Source organism: Leucoraja erinacea, chromosome 37 (genome assembly GCF_028641065.1).
Source record: "Leucoraja erinacea ecotype New England chromosome 37, Leri_hhj_1, whole genome shotgun sequence".
Classification (NCBI taxonomy): domain Eukaryota; kingdom Metazoa; phylum Chordata; class Chondrichthyes; order Rajiformes; family Rajidae; genus Leucoraja; species Leucoraja erinaceus.
This window is the reverse complement of record NC_073413.1, coordinates 2,021,307-2,036,306: the sequence shown is the minus strand read 5'-3', so window position 1 is coordinate 2,036,306 and position 15,000 is coordinate 2,021,307. Positions and strand designations below refer to the sequence as shown.

Here is a 15,000-nt window from a genome sequence, read left to right as displayed (position 1 = left end):
GGCACCAGTGTGTAATGGGGCACCAGTGTGTAATGGGGCACCAGTGTGTAATGGGGCACCAGTGTGTAATGGGGCACCAGTGTGTAATGGGGCACCAGTGTGTAATGGGGCACCAGTGTGTAATGGGCACCAGTGTGTAATGGGCACCAGTGTGTAATGGGGCACCAGTGTGTAATGGGGCACCAGTGTGTAATGGGCACCAGTGTGTAATGGGGCACCCAGTGTGTAACCAGGGTAATGGCACCAGTGTGTAATGGGGCACCAGTGTGTAATGGGGCACCCAGTGTGTAATGGGCACCAGTGTGTAATGGGGCACCAGTGTGTAATGGGCACCATGGGTAATGGGCACCAGTGTGTAATGGGCACCAGTGTGTAATGGGCACCAGTGTGTAATGGGCACCAGTGTGTAATGGGCACCAGTGTGTAATGGGCACCAGTGTGTAATGGGGCACCAGTGTGTAATGGGGCACCAGTGTGTAATGGGGCACCAGTGTGTAATGGGCACCAGTGTGTAATGGGGCACCAGTGTGTAATGGGGCACCAGTGTGTAATGGGGCACCAGTGTGTAATGGGCACCAGTGTGTAATGGGGCACCAGTGTGTAATGGGTAATGGGCACCAGTGTGTAATGGGGCACCAGTGTGTAATGGGCACCAGTGTGTAATGGGGCACCAGTGTGTAATGGGCACCAGTGTGTAATGGGGCACCAGTGTGTAATGGGGCACCAGTGTGTAATGGGGCACCAGTGTGTAATGGGCACCAGTGTGTAATGGGCACCAGTGTGTAATGGGCACCAGTGTAATGGGCACCAGTGTGGGGCACCAGTGTGTAATGGGCACCAGTGTGTAATGGGGCACCAGTGTGTAATGGGGCACCAGTGTGTAATGGGGGCACCAGTGTGTAATGGGCACCAGTGTGTAATGGGGCACCAGTGTGTAATGGGCACCAGTGTGTAATGGGCACCAGTGTGTAATGGGGCACCAGTGTGTAATGGGCACCAGTGTGTAATGGGGCACCATGGTAATGGGGCACCAGTGTGTAATGGGGCACCAGTGTGTAATGGGCACCAGTGTGTAATGGGGCACCAGTGTGTAATGGGCACCAGTGTAATGGGGCACCAGTGTGTAATGGGCACCAGTGTGTAATGGGGCACCAGTGTGTAATGGGGCACCAGTGTGTAATGGGGCACCAGTGTGTAATGGGCACCAGTGTGTAATGGGGCACCAGTGTGTAATGGGGCACCAGTGTGTAATGGGGCACCAGTGTGTAATGGGGCACCAGTGTGTAATGGGGCACCAGTGTGTAATGGGGCACCAGTGTGTAATGGGGCACCAGTGTGTAATGGGGCACAGTGTAAATGGGGCACCAGTGTGTAATGGGGCACCAGTGTGTAATGGGGCACCAGTGTGTAATGGGGGCACCAGTGTGTAATGGGGGCACCAGTGTGTAATGGGGCACCAGTGTGTAATGGGGCACCAGTGTGTAATGGGGCACCAGTGTGTAATGGGCACCAGTGTGTAATGGGCACCAGTGTGTAATGGGCACCAGTGTGTAATGGGCACCAGTGTGTAATGGGCACCAGTGTGTAATGGGGCACCAGTGTGTAATGGGGCACCAGTGTGTAATGGGCACCACTGTGTGTAATGGGCACCAGTGTGTAATGGGGCACCAGTGTGTAATGGGGCACCAGTGTGTAATGGGCACCAGTGTGTAATGGGGCACATGTGGTAATGGGCACCAGTGTGTAATGGGGCACCACTGTGTAATGGGGCACCAGTGTGTAATGGGCACCAGTGTGTAATGGGCACCAGTGTGTAATGGGCACACCAGTGTGTAATGGGGCACCAGTGTGTAATGGGGCACCAGTGTGTAATGGGGCACCAGTGTGGGCACCACCAGTGTGTAATGGGCACCAGTGTGTAATGGGCACCAGTGTGTAATGGGGCACCAGTGTGTAATGGGGCACCAGTGTGTAATGGGCACCAGTGTGTAATGGGGCACCAGTGTGTAATGGGCATGTGTAATGGGCACCAGTGTGTAATGGGGCACCAGTGTGTAATGGGCACCAGTGTGTAATGGGCACCAGTGTGTAATGGGCACCAGTGTGTAATGGGCACCAGTGTGTAATGGGCACCAGTGTGTAATGGGCACCAGTGTGTAATGGGGCACCAGTGTGTAATGGGCACCAGTGTGTAATGGGCACCAGTGTGTAATGGGCACCAGTGTGTAATGGGGCCCAGTGTGTAATGGGCACCAGTGTGTAATGGGGCACCAGTGTGTAATGGGGACCAGTGTGTAATGGGGCACCAGTGTGTAATGGGCACCAGTGTGTAATGGGGCACCAGTGTGTAATGGGGCACCAGTGTATATGGGGCACCAGTGTGTAATGGGGCACCAGTGTGTAATGGGGACCAGTGTGTGTAATGGGCAGTGTGTAATGGGGCACCAGTGTGTAATGGGGCCAGTGTGTAATGGGGCACCAGTGTGTAATGGGGCACCAGTGTGTAATGGGCAACAGTGTGTAATGGGCACCAGTGTTTAATTGGGCACCAGTGTGTAATGGGCACCAGTGTGTGTATGTGTGTAATGGGGCACCAGTGTGTAATGGGGCACCAGTGTGTAATGGGCACCAGTGTGTAATGGGCACCAGTGTGTAATGGGGCACCAGTGTGTAATGGGGACCAGTGTGTAATGGGCACCAGTGTGTAATGGGCACCAGTGTGTAATGGGGCACCAGTGGGTAATGGGCACCAGTGTGTAATGGGGACCAGTGTGTAATGGCCACCAGTGTGTAATGGGCACCAGTGTGTAATGGGCACCACTGTGTAATGAGGCACCACTGTGTAATGGGGCACCAGTGTGTAATGGGCACCAGTGTGTAATGGGGCACCAGTGTGTAATGGGCACCAGTGTGTAATGGGCACCAGTGTGTAATGGGCACCACTGTGTAATGAGTGTGTAATGGGCACCACTGTGTAATGGGGCACCAGTGTGTAATGGGCACCACTGTGTAATGGGGCACCAGTGTGTAATGGGCACCAGTGTGTAATGGGCACCAGCGTGTATTGGGCACCAGTGTGTAATGGGCACCAGTGTGTAATGGGCACCAGTGTGTAATGGGCACCAGTGTGTAATGGGCACCAGTGTGTAATGGGCACCACTAATGCTATACAATGGGCATCAGTAATGCTGTGTAATGTGTCTCTGGGCATCAGTGGCCATCGGTAACGCTGCTGTCTCTCTCTCTCTCCAGGCCGCTGCTGACCCCGGAGCAGAACCACCTCCTACACCTGGTCCTCCAGGAGGTGGTGTCTCCGTCTGGCCGAGGCGTCTGATGCCCCCCCCCCCCCCCCCCCCCCGAGTGCCCATCCGCCTCCTGACCCCCCCCCCCCCCCCCCCCCCCCCCCCGGGCCCGGAACCTTCCAGCCCAGCGCCCGGGCTCCGGACGTTATTTATTAAACACAGAGCTGGTGTCGATTCCCGTCCATGTCTCTGTCCTTCTTCACATGCAGGCAGGTAGTCACGGTGACCAGTGCCGCTCCGGTGGACCAGCCGCACCGTGCTCACCCAGTCGTGCTGCTCCGTGGTGTGTGCGGGACTCTGTATGTGGGAGTGTAGGGCCCACCGTGGAGCCCGTCTATGGGAGTGTAGGGCCCACCGTGGAGGTAAATGTGGGGCCCACGGTGGAGGTGAAGCTGTACGTAGGAAGGTCCATGGTGGAGGTGGAGCCGAACATAGGGCCCCACGGTGGAGACGGAGCTGAACATAGGGCCCCACGGTGGAGGTGGAGCTGAACATATGGCCCCACGGTGGAGACGGAGCTGAACATACGGCCCCACAGTGGAGGTGGAGCTGAACATAGGGCCCCACGGTGGAGACGGAGCTGAACATACGGCCCCACAGTGGAGGCGGAGGTAGAGTCCACGGTCCAAGGTAGGGCCCATCTGTGGGAGCTCTGGCCCATGGCTGGGGTGAATGTAGGGCCCACCGTGGAGCCTGTCTGTGGAACCACTGGGCCCATCGTGGAGAACAGGCTAAGGGAGGTGCTGGGGGAAAAGGCTCTCGCTGTCTACAGAATTATGAGGCTGGGCGGAAGGAGGGACCATTTCACAGGGTGGGTGGAATCGACTCAGCCCCATGGAGTGGAGGCAGAATCTCACATCGTTTAGGAAGTATTCAGACCAACATATGAATAATCACAGGAAGGCCATGGACAGAGTGCTGCTTGCTGGGCCAGCATGGACATGGTGGGCTGAAGGGCCAGATTCTGCCGTGAGACTGTCTTGCAGAAAAGGCAACAGCGGGTCAGGCAGCGTCTGTGGAGGGAGATGGACAGAGGGTGTTTCAAGTCGAGACTCTTCACCTGGATTGAAAGTGGGCAGGTAGGCAGTATATAGAGACGGGGAGACAGTGGGGCAGGACCTGGCAGTGACAGGTTAATACAGGCTGGCCGCACGGTAGCGCAGCGATAGAGTTGCGGCCTCACAGCGCCAGAGACCTGGGTTCGATCCTGACTACCGGTGCTGTCTGTGCGGAGTTTACATGTTCTCCCTGTGACCCTGTGGGTTTTCTCCGGGTGCTCTGGTTTCCTCCCACATCCCAACGACGTACAGGTTTGTAGGCTAATCTACTTCCGTAAATTGTCCCTAGTGTGTAGGATGGAACTAGTGTACGGGGTGATCGCTGGTCGGCGTGGAATGGCCTGTCTCCACTAAAAGTGAGGAGGGGTTGATTGGAAGAATAACAATCGGGAGGAAGAGGGAAGGGTGGTGGTGGAGGCTGGGACGTGACAAGTGGAGGACAAAGGACTGCGGGTTCTGGAGTTTGCTGGAGGAAGGCTGGGGTGGAACTGATTGAGGGGCGGTGGTGGTCGGGAGCGTCAAGGAAGGATGGAGCGAGCAGAGGGAGGAAAATTGCAGATGCTGGAAAATTGAAGGTCGACAAAATTGCTGGAGAAACTCAGCGGGTGAGGCAGCATCTATGGAGCGAAGGAAACGGGCAACGTTTCGGGCCGAGTCGGACTGAAGAAAGACCCTCACCTGAAACAATGCTGCCTGACCTACTGAGTTACAGGGTGATGCAGCATAGAAACAGGACCTTTAACCCCACTCACTCACACCTACCAACATCCCCTATCTGCACTAGTCCCACCTGCCTGTGTCTGGCCCACGTCCCTCTAATGTCCATGCATCAGTCCCAAAACCTATGTCCTCTGGTTCTGGATTCCCCTGCTCTGGGTTAAAAACCCTCTCATCCAAACCTCTCTAAAATCACCCCCCATCCTCTCGCTCACCAAGGGATAGTCCTAGCCTGCCCAATCCTTCCTGATAGCTCAGGAGCCTCAAGTCCTCCAGCACTTTGCTTGCAAACCAGCATCTGCAGTTCCTTGTTTGCACTCTTGGATATAGAGTGTGTTGGACAAGGGTGGAGTCTCTGACTGCAACTGCAACATTGTTCTTGGCTGCAAACAATGGTCTGGTTTTACATTTTGCAAATAAAAATCTAGTTTGTTCATAAAATGGACATGGAGGTCCAGTGATGCTGCCTGAGCGGCTGAGTTACTCCAGCACTCTGTGGCTTTTTTTTGTATGAATGAATGAATAATACTTTATTACCACAGGTGACAAGCCAGTGTGAGATTCTGTGCCCTGCCAACACAAGGTATGCAAAGAGCCGCCACATAAAAGGCGACAAAGCATTGCATTGTAACACAAAGTATACAATGGCGTCAAGTTGGGAAGAGGGGAAGTACAACGGGATCTGCCAGGTCCTTGTACATCAGTCTATGAAAGTAAGCATGCAGGTACAGCAGGCAGTGAAGAAAGCGAATGGCATGTTGGCCTTTATAACAAGAGGAATCGAATATAGGAGCAAAGGGGTCCTTCTGCAGTTGTACAGAGCCCTAGTGAGACCACACCTGGAGTATTGTGTGCAGTTTTGTTCCCCTAATTTGAGGAAGGACATTCTTGTTATTGATCGAGTGCAGGGTAGGTTTACAAGGTTAATTCCCGGGATGGCGGGGACTGTCGTATGCTGAGAGAATGGTGCGGCTGGGCTTGTGCACTCTGGAGTTTAGAAGGATGAGAGGATATCTCATTGAAACATATAAGATTGTTAAGGGCTTGGACACGCTAGAGGCAGGAAACATGTTCCCAATGTTGGGGGAGTCCAGAACCAGGGGCCACAGTTTAAGAATAAGGAGTAAGCCACTTAGAACAGAGACGAGGAAACACATTTTCTCACAGAGAGTTGTGAGTCTGTGGAATTCTCTACATAAGAGGGCGGTGGAGGCCTGTTCCCTAGATGCTTTCAAGCGAGAGCTAGATAGGGCTCTTAAAAATAGCGGAGTAAGGGGATATCGGGAGAAGGCTGGAACAGGGTACTGATTTAGGATGATCAGCCATGATCACATTGAATGGCAGTGCTGGCTCGAAGGGCCGAATGGCCTCCTCCTGCACCTATTGTCTATACCACTTGTGGGCCCTTCTTCTCGGCGCCACCTCCTCCCCCTTCGTTTGCAGCGGCTCCCCAACTCCAGGTCCCTCTTTGTTAGATAAGGAGTTAAATATAGCACTTAGCTCTAAGCCAGTGGTTCTTAACCTGGAGGTCATTTGGGGCTTTACTAGGGGACATGAAGGGGTCATAAATAACATATCCATGTGTTGAGCCCATGTTTAGGAGCCTAACAAAGGTACACACCACATACAGTATTTGGTTCGCACATGCGCGTACGTTTGCCAAAAAGGTTAAGAACCACTGCTCCAAGCGCTAGCAGAATCAAGAGATCTGGGGAGAAAGTTGGAACGGGGTACTGATTTAGGATGATCAGCCGTGATCACATTGACTCGAAGGGCCGAACGGCCTCTCCCTGCACCTGTTTTCCATGTTTCTACGTTCTCTCGGTGGCACATCCTCGACCACTGGTGCCCGTGGACCTGAACCACCCTCGCCCACCCTAGATGCCCGGCCAGTTTGTAAACCTGCATCTGCAGTTCCCCGTGTCGGAACGTGGAGCTAACTCCCCACCCGGAATAATGTCGGATGCTGGGAGCCACGAGGAATGTTCCAGATTGTTGGACAGGGGGTATTGGCCGCAGTCTGAAGTTGTTTGATAGATACTTTATAGATCATTTATTATTGTTTGGGGTACCGTACACAAGGTATGCAAAGAGTCGCCACCTATAGGGCACCGGCAACATTACAATGTTCATTGACTGTAACTAGTTTTAACTTGGCCCACAGCCTGTCCCCTTTATCATCGCTACTTTTTTGCATATATTTCATTTGTTCTATATCTCTACATCACCGTCTATATTTCTCATTTCCCTCAGTCCGAAGCAGGGTCCAGATCCGAAACGTCACCCATTCCTTCTCTCCACAGATGCTGCCTGTCCCGCTGAGTTACTCCAGCATTTTGTGTCTCGGATCAGTTCAGCCCCCAGCCGCGAATCACTACAGAGAGTGGTGAAGGCGGCACACAGCCCATCACTGGCAACGGTCTCCCGGCCATTCAGGACATTTTCCACAGGCGGTGCCTGCGGAAGGCACACAGCATCATCAAGGACCACAGCCACCCGGCAAGCAGACTGTTCTTGTTACCGTCAGGCAGGCAATTACAGGAGGCACGTACCACCAGACTTAAAGCCCTGTCCCACGGTACGAGTTCATTCAAGAGCTTTCCCGAGTTTTAAAAAAATCAAACTCGTGGTAAGCACAGAGAATGAACGTAGCGGGTACGTCGGAGCTCGGGGACGTCTCTTAGCGGCTCGTAACGCTAACTGCAGGTACTCGGGAAGACTCGCTAACGGCAGGTAAGCTCGGGAAGACTCGTGAAGATTTTTCAACACATTGAAAAATGTCCACGAGAGCCCCGAGTACCGACGAGCGGCCATTACCGTAAATCTCCGAGTAGGGCAATCGGGGCAAACTCGGGAGAGCTCTTGGAATGAACTCGTACTGTGGGACAGGGCTATTAAGAACAGTTTTTCCCATCAGGCCATCAGGCTTCTGAACTCATAAACGCATCATATATGTCGATTATTTTATTTATTATTGTCTTTTACCCACCAATGTCACTTTTATCTTATTTTTTTTTAACCTTACTTTTATCCTTGTAATATCATTGCTGTGGTGACCCGTTGTCTTGTCAAACACATTTCATTGTACCGTTGATCCTGTGTTAACCTACATATGACAAATAGAACTGAACTGAACTTGTCTCCCTGTGCAGGAGGGAAGGGAAGTGCAGGTGCCGGTTTAAACCAACATCTGCAGTTGCTTCCAACACATACACAAGTATTCATGATTGGTTGTTTAAGAAGGAACTGCAGATGCTGGAAAATCGAAGGTAGACAAAAGTGCTGGAGAAACTCAGCGGGTGCAGCAGCATCTATGGAGCGAAGGAAATAGGCAACGTTTCGGGCCGAAACCCTTCTTCAGAGTAAGGAAGGAACTGCAGATGCTGAAGATAGACAGACACAAAGTGCTGGAGTAACATATAGCTGCTGGTGAACATATGGTGTACATATAGCTGCTAAATGTGTATAAGACAATTATAAGCAGTTGAATAAGGGGTGGGAATTAAAAAGCTTTGACTTCTTCCTGCTCCTTTTCGAACACGTACAATTTCATTTATTTATTGATATTGTTTATGACACTTTAGAAATATTCTTGTTTTGTTTTTTTTATGCTGTTTCACACTTGCTTTTTATTCTTTTATTCTGTTCGAAATAAAGAATTAAATTAAATTAAACTCAGCGGGACGGGGCAAGGGATGGAGAAAAAGGTTCAAGTTCAAGATTTGAGTATATGAGCAGGGAGATTCTACTGCAGTTGTACAGGGTCTTGGTGAGACCACACCTGGAGTATTGCGTACAGTTTTGGTCTCCTAATCTGAGGAAGCACATTCTTGCCATAGAGGGAGTACAGAGAAGGTTCACCAGACTGATTCCTGGGATGGCAGGACTTTCATATGAAGAAAGACTGGATAGACTCGGCTTGTACTCGCTAGAATCTAGAAGATTGAGGGGGGATCTTATAGAAACTTACAAAATTCTTAAGGGGTTGGACAGGCTAGATGCAGGAAGATTGTTCCCGATGTTGGGGAAGTCCAGAACAAGGGGTCACAGTTTAAGGATAAGAGGGAAGTCTTTTAGGACCGAGATGAGAAAAACATTTTTCACACAATTCTCTGCCACAGAAGGTAGTTGAGGCCAGTTCATTGGCTATATTTAAGAGGGAGTTAGATGTGGCCCTTGTGGCTAAAGGGATCAGGGGGTATGGAGAGAAGGCAGGGATGGGATTCTGAGTTGGATGATCAGCCATGATCATATCGAATGGCGGTGCAGGCTCGAAGGGCCGAATGGCCTACTCCTGCACCTAATTTCTATGTTTCTATGTTTATAGTGAGTTTATTGTCATGTGTCCCTGACAGGACAATGAAATTCTTGCTTTGCTTCAGCACAACAGAACATAGTAGGCATTGACTACAGAACAGATCAGTGTGTCCATTCACAGATCAGTGTGTCCATATACCATAATATAAATATATACACACATGAATAAATAAACTGAGAAAAAGGGACCCTTCTTCCGACTCGGGAGCTTTTTTTTGGAGGAGTGCTGGAGGCTGGGATAGTAGCGAGGGGCTGAAGGGTCTCCAGTTGCTGATCTGTGACGGCAGCGAGCGTGGAGTCATCCTCCCTCCCACCCTCCCGTCGCTGTTACAACCCACACGACCGCCCTCCCCTCCCAGTGAGAGAAAGAAAGAAAAGCTGCCTTTAATCATCCAAAGATCAGGGATTGCAGCTCCGGTGGACGAGGGAGGATTACAATCTCATCAAACGCAGCCCTCGGGGATTAATCTCGGCTCGCTCGGTGGGCGATGAGGAAGGTGGATCGACTGTGAACGAGCCTCTTGCTGTCCAGGGCCAAGACTGCTGGCCACAGATCGTGAGTGAACTGCCTCGAACACCCGTGACTTGTTGCCCATTGTCCACCCTAAAGCTGCTACATCTCACCCCACCCCACCCCAAGGCGAAGTAGCCCTTCTTCAACCAGGGGGTGGTGAACCTGTGCAATTCACTGCCACAGACGGCTGGCAATGGATACATACATGTATACATGTATGTATATATATTTAAGGCGGAGATGGATAGATGTGTGCAGGCAGGAACTGCAAGGTGCTTGTTTCAAACCGAAGATAGACAGACACGAAATGCTGGAGTAACTCAGCGGGGCAGGCGGCATCTCTGGAGAGAAGGAATGGGTGGACCAGTCTTCTTCAGGCTGAGAGTCGGGAGAGGGAGACAAAGAGATATGGAAGGGCAAGGTGTGAAGATGGGAGATCAAAGGGGCACAAAGGTCAAGGGAAATGTAGAATATATCATTATTGGCTAGGGGAAGGTGGGGGGGGGGGGAGGTTGATTAGTATGGGTATCGGGTTATGGAGGGAGAAGGCAAGAGAATGGGGTTGAGAGGGAAAGATAGATCAGCCATGATTGAATGGCAGAGTAGACATGATGGGCCGAATGGTCTAAATCTGCTCCTATCACTTATGAACCTCCCAGTCGGAATGAGAGGCATTGGAAACATAGAAACATAGAACATAGGTGCAGGAGGAGGCCATTCGGCCCTTCGAGCCAGCACCGCCATTCATTGCGATCATGGCTGATCGTCCCCAATCAATAACCCGTGCCTGCCTTCCCCCCATATCCCTTGACTCCACTAGCCCCTAGAGCTCTATCTAACTCTCTCTTAAATCCATCCAGTGATTTGGCCTCCACTGCCCTCTGGCCTTACTCGGCAGTGGAGGAGGTCAAGGGGCGACAGGTCGCAGTGCGGAGGGGGACAAGAAATCATAAGGTCACAAGTGATAGGAGAAGAATTAGGCCATTCGGCCCATCAAGTCTACTCTGCCATTCAATCATGGCTGATCTATCTCTCCCTCCTAACCCCATTCTCCTGCCTTCTCCCCATAACCTCTGACACCTGCACTAATCAAGAATCTATCTATTTCTGCCTTAAAAATATCCATTGACCTGGCCTCTGCAGCTGTCTGTGGCAATGAAATCCACAGATTCACCACCCACTGACTAAAGACATCACTCCTCAACTCCTTCCGAAAAGAACGGCCTTTAATTCTGAGGCTGTGCCTCCCTCTCTGCGATACCCTCTCAAGCTGCCCCCACCCTCACGCTGTGAGAAACACAAAATGCTGGAGTAACTCAGCGGGACAGGCAGCATCTCTGGAGGAAAGGAATAGGTGACGTTTTGGGTCTCAACCCTTCTTCAGTCTGGGGAAGGGTCTCGACCTGAAACGTCACCAATTCCTTCTCTCCGTAGATGCTGCCTGTCCCGCTGAGTTTCTCCAGCATTTTGTGTCTGCGGCGTAAATCAGCGTCTGCTGTTCCTTCCTGCATCCTCCCGCCATGAGCTCCCTCCTCTCTCCTGAGGTCAGAGCCCTGGTGGCCATGCATGGTGGGCTAGTCTGGGTGTGATGGGCTGGTATGTAAGCGATGGGCGGTGGTCCCTCCCTCTGTTACAGGGGCTCGGTGGCAGTGGGTTAGTACGCTGGCGATAGGCGGTGGACCCTCTGTGTGTTACAGGGCTGGGGTGGGGGGGGCGATTGGCTATTACGGGATGATGGGCTAGTACAGTAGTGATGGGCAGAATTCCCTGTGTTCCAGGGCTCGGGGCAATGGGCTAGTACGTTCGTGATGGGCAGAATTCCCTGTGTTCCGGGGATGGGGGCGATGTACTGTGACACACTCCCACTACAGCTGATCTGGGCGATGGATGGGTGCTGGTGTGATGGGCTAGTATGGGTGTGATTGGCTGAATTACCTCTGTTCCAGGTTGTGTGGGGGCAGTGATGCACCGTGACACTCTCGCTGCTGCTGATCTGGGCGATGGACAGGGACAGTAGTGATGGGCTAGTACAGGTGGGATGGGCTAGAACAGGTGGGATGGGCTAGTACGGGTGTGATGGGCTGAATTCCCTCTGTTCCAGGTTGCGTGGGGGCAGTGATGTACCGTGACACACTCTCGCTGCTGCTGATCTGGGCAGTGGATCGGTATAGTAGTAAAGGGCTAGTACGGGTGTGATGGGCTGAATTCCCTCTGTTCCAGGTTGCGTGGGGGAGCGATGCACCGTGACACACTCTCGCTGCTGCTGAGCTGGGTGGCCGTCTCTCTGTCCACCACGGCGCTGCTCACCTCCTACTGGTGCGTGGGCACACACAAGGTGCTGAAGCCCGCCTGCTCGTCCAGCCGCACCACCGACTGTACCCTGGCCCCCGGGACCGACTCCGGCACCAGCACCACCGCCCGCAACAGCACCGGCAACGGCTCCAACACCCACACCTACTCAGAATACAGCTGGGAGATGGGTGACGACAGGTTCTCCTTCCGAGCGTTCCACACTGGCTTGTGGACCTCGTGCGAGGAGAACTTCATCGGCACAGGTGGGGGGGCAGCGGGGGGGGGAGAGACAGAGGGGAGTGGGGGTGGGGGGAGGGGGGAAAGATTGGGGGTGGTGGGGAGAGAGTGGGGGGGGGGATGAGGCTTATTCAGGACACGGGGAGAACATCACTGACACAGGGGTAATGGGTGGCGATGGAAGGGACAGGGAAGAGGGGAGTACGGGACCCGGGTGGGGGAGGTGGGACACATTAGGCAATGAATTCCACAGATTCACCCCCCTCTGATTAAAGAAATTCCTCCTCATCGCCTTCGTGAAGGTACGTCCTTTAATTCTGAGGCTGTGACCTCTGGTCCTAGACTCTCCCACTAGTGGAAACATCCTCTCCACATCCACTCTATCCAAGCCTTTCACTATTCGGTAAGTTTCAATGAGGTGTCCCCTTCATCCTTCTAAACTCCAGCGAGTACAGGCCCAGTGCCGACAAAGGCTCATCGTATGCTCACCCACTCATTCCTGGGATCGTTCTTGTAAACCTCCTCTCCAGAGCCGGCACATCCTTCCTCAGATATCGGGGCCCAAAACTGCTCCAAATGCAGTCTGACCCAGCGCCTTATAGAGTCTCAGGCAGCTCCCAAAAACACTGGCAGACTCCAACTCTGACAAGATTAAGTGAGTTTTATCTTTCACAAAGAATTGAAAATGCTTCTATGAAATGAGAAGATTAATAAGTAGGTCATATAGATGCAGCTTAAGATTCAAATGTTATAAATCTGAAATCAAATGAGAAAATCCTAGACGCTCATACCAGATTTGAGAGAACGGAAATTTGATGGGAGGCTCCCGACCAGAAACGTCACCCATCCATGTCCTCCACAGATGCTGCCTGACCCGCTGACTAGCTCCTGCACTTACACAGACTATCTGATCCTCCAGCCACCGCTCGATAGTAAACCCTTGTTTTAACGAATGTCTTTATAACGGACAGTTTGGGAACAAGTCCGCAAGAAATGGCAGAGAATTGTGGACGCAGCCCAGACCGTCACACAAGCCAACCTTCCTTCCAGTCTGAAGAAGGGTCTTGACCCAAAACGTCACCCATTCCTTCTCTCCACAGATGCTGCCTGTCCCGCTGCGAGTTACTCCAGCTTTTTGTGTCTATCTTCCCTTCCATTGACTCCATCCACACCTCACGCTGCCTCGTCAAGGCCAGCAGCATCATCAAGGACCAGTCGCATCCCTCTTCTCCCCTCTCCCATCGGGCAAGAGGTACAGAAGTGTGAAAACGCACACCTCCAGATTCAGGGACAGTTTCTTCCCAGCTGTTATCAGGCAACTGGACCATCCTAACACCAACTGGAGAGAGGTCCTGAGCTACTATCAACCTCATTGGAGACCCTTAGACTATCTTTGATTGGAGTTTATTGGACTTTACCTTGCATTAAACGTTATGCCCTCTATCATGTATCTGTACACTGTGTATGGCTCGATTGTAATCATGCCTAGTCTTTCCACTGACTGGTTAGCAGGCAACAAAAAGCTTTTCACTGTACCTCAGTACACTTGGCAACACACCACACTAAACTCAACTCAACTCAACTCAGAGGAAGGGGAGAGGAACTGGGTGGGGGATGGGGGGACGGGAGAAAGGAGGGGGAGGGGGGAGGGGGAGGAGGGGTGAGGGAGGGAGTGGAGGGAGGGAGGGGAGAGGAGAAAGGAGGGGGGGGAGGGGAGGGGATGGGAGAGGAAGGGGGGAGGGGAGGGAGGAAGGGGGGGGGAAGGGAGAGGAGAGGAGAAAGGAGGGGGGACGGGAGAGGAGGGGACGGACAGGGGGTGGACAGAGGAAGGGAGAGGGGAGGAGGGGGGAATGGTGGGAGTGGAGAGGGGAGAGAGGAGAGGGAGGCGGAGAAAGGAGGGGGGAGGGGGAGGGGGAGGGGTGGAGGAGGGAATGGTGGGAGGGGGGAGGGGGGAGGGGAGAGGAGGGAAAGGAGGGGAGGAGGAGGGGACGGACAGGGGTGGGCAGAGGGGAAGGGAGAGGGGAGGAGGGGGGGAATGGTGGGAGAGTGGAGAGGGGGGGAGAGGGAGAGGGGAGGCGGAGAAAGGAGGGGAGGGGATGGGAGGGGGGAGTAGGGGGAGGGTGGGGTGGAGGAGGGAATGGTGGGAGTAGAGAGGGGAGAGGGGGGAGGGGGAGAGGGACGGGGGAGGGGGGGAGGAATGGGCGGGGGAGAGGAGTCTTGCGGAGTCACCGACACTGAGTGTTTCCCGTTATATTTCAGGAGAGCATTGCCGCAGTTTCATTGACCTGACTCCCATCACACAACAAGGTGAGAGGGTGTCGGCAGGGTTGGGGTTGGGGGGGTTGGCGGGGGGGGGGGTAGGGGAGTGAGGAGGGTGAGGGAGGGAAGATAGGACGGCGGGGGGGAGGAAGGGGACATGGAGGGGGTGAGTTTGAGGCTGGTGGGGAATGAGGGAAGAGATGGGAGGAGGGGGGGACTGTGAGTCGCGAGGGGCTGCTTGCCCAGAGCCCAGTCCAGGACATAACTCTCATCACTGTGGGTGGAGCTGCCGGGTCGCAGGTTC

General features: G+C 53.1%; 2 protein-coding genes across 3 annotated transcripts in view; both read left to right on the top strand.

Annotated features, from left to right (window-relative positions):
* Positions 1-3,383, top strand: part of f8a (coagulation factor VIII associated) — a 24,814-nt gene extending 21,431 nt beyond the window's left edge. Inside the window, exon 12 of the mRNA XM_055663033.1 lies at positions 3,253-3,383. Within this exon, the coding sequence (XP_055519008.1) occupies positions 3,253-3,334 (82 nt within the window). The 3' untranslated portion in view covers positions 3,335-3,383. The remainder of the gene's footprint in view (positions 1-3,252) is intronic.
* Positions 3,384-9,738: 6,355 nt separating this feature from the next.
* LOC129713753 (germ cell-specific gene 1-like protein) overlaps positions 9,739-15,000 on the top strand; it is a 9,024-nt gene continuing 3,762 nt past the window's right edge. The window contains exons 1-3 of one of the 2 annotated variants that reach the window (XM_055663032.1): positions 9,739-9,891; positions 12,129-12,463; positions 14,697-14,744. In XM_055663032.1, coding sequence (XP_055519007.1) covers positions 12,145-12,463; positions 14,697-14,744 — 367 coding nt within the window. In that variant the 5' untranslated portion in view covers positions 9,739-9,891; positions 12,129-12,144. Of the gene's footprint in view, positions 9,951-12,128; positions 12,464-14,696; positions 14,745-15,000 lie in introns of both variants that reach the window. The other variant, XM_055663031.1, reaches the window with a different exon arrangement.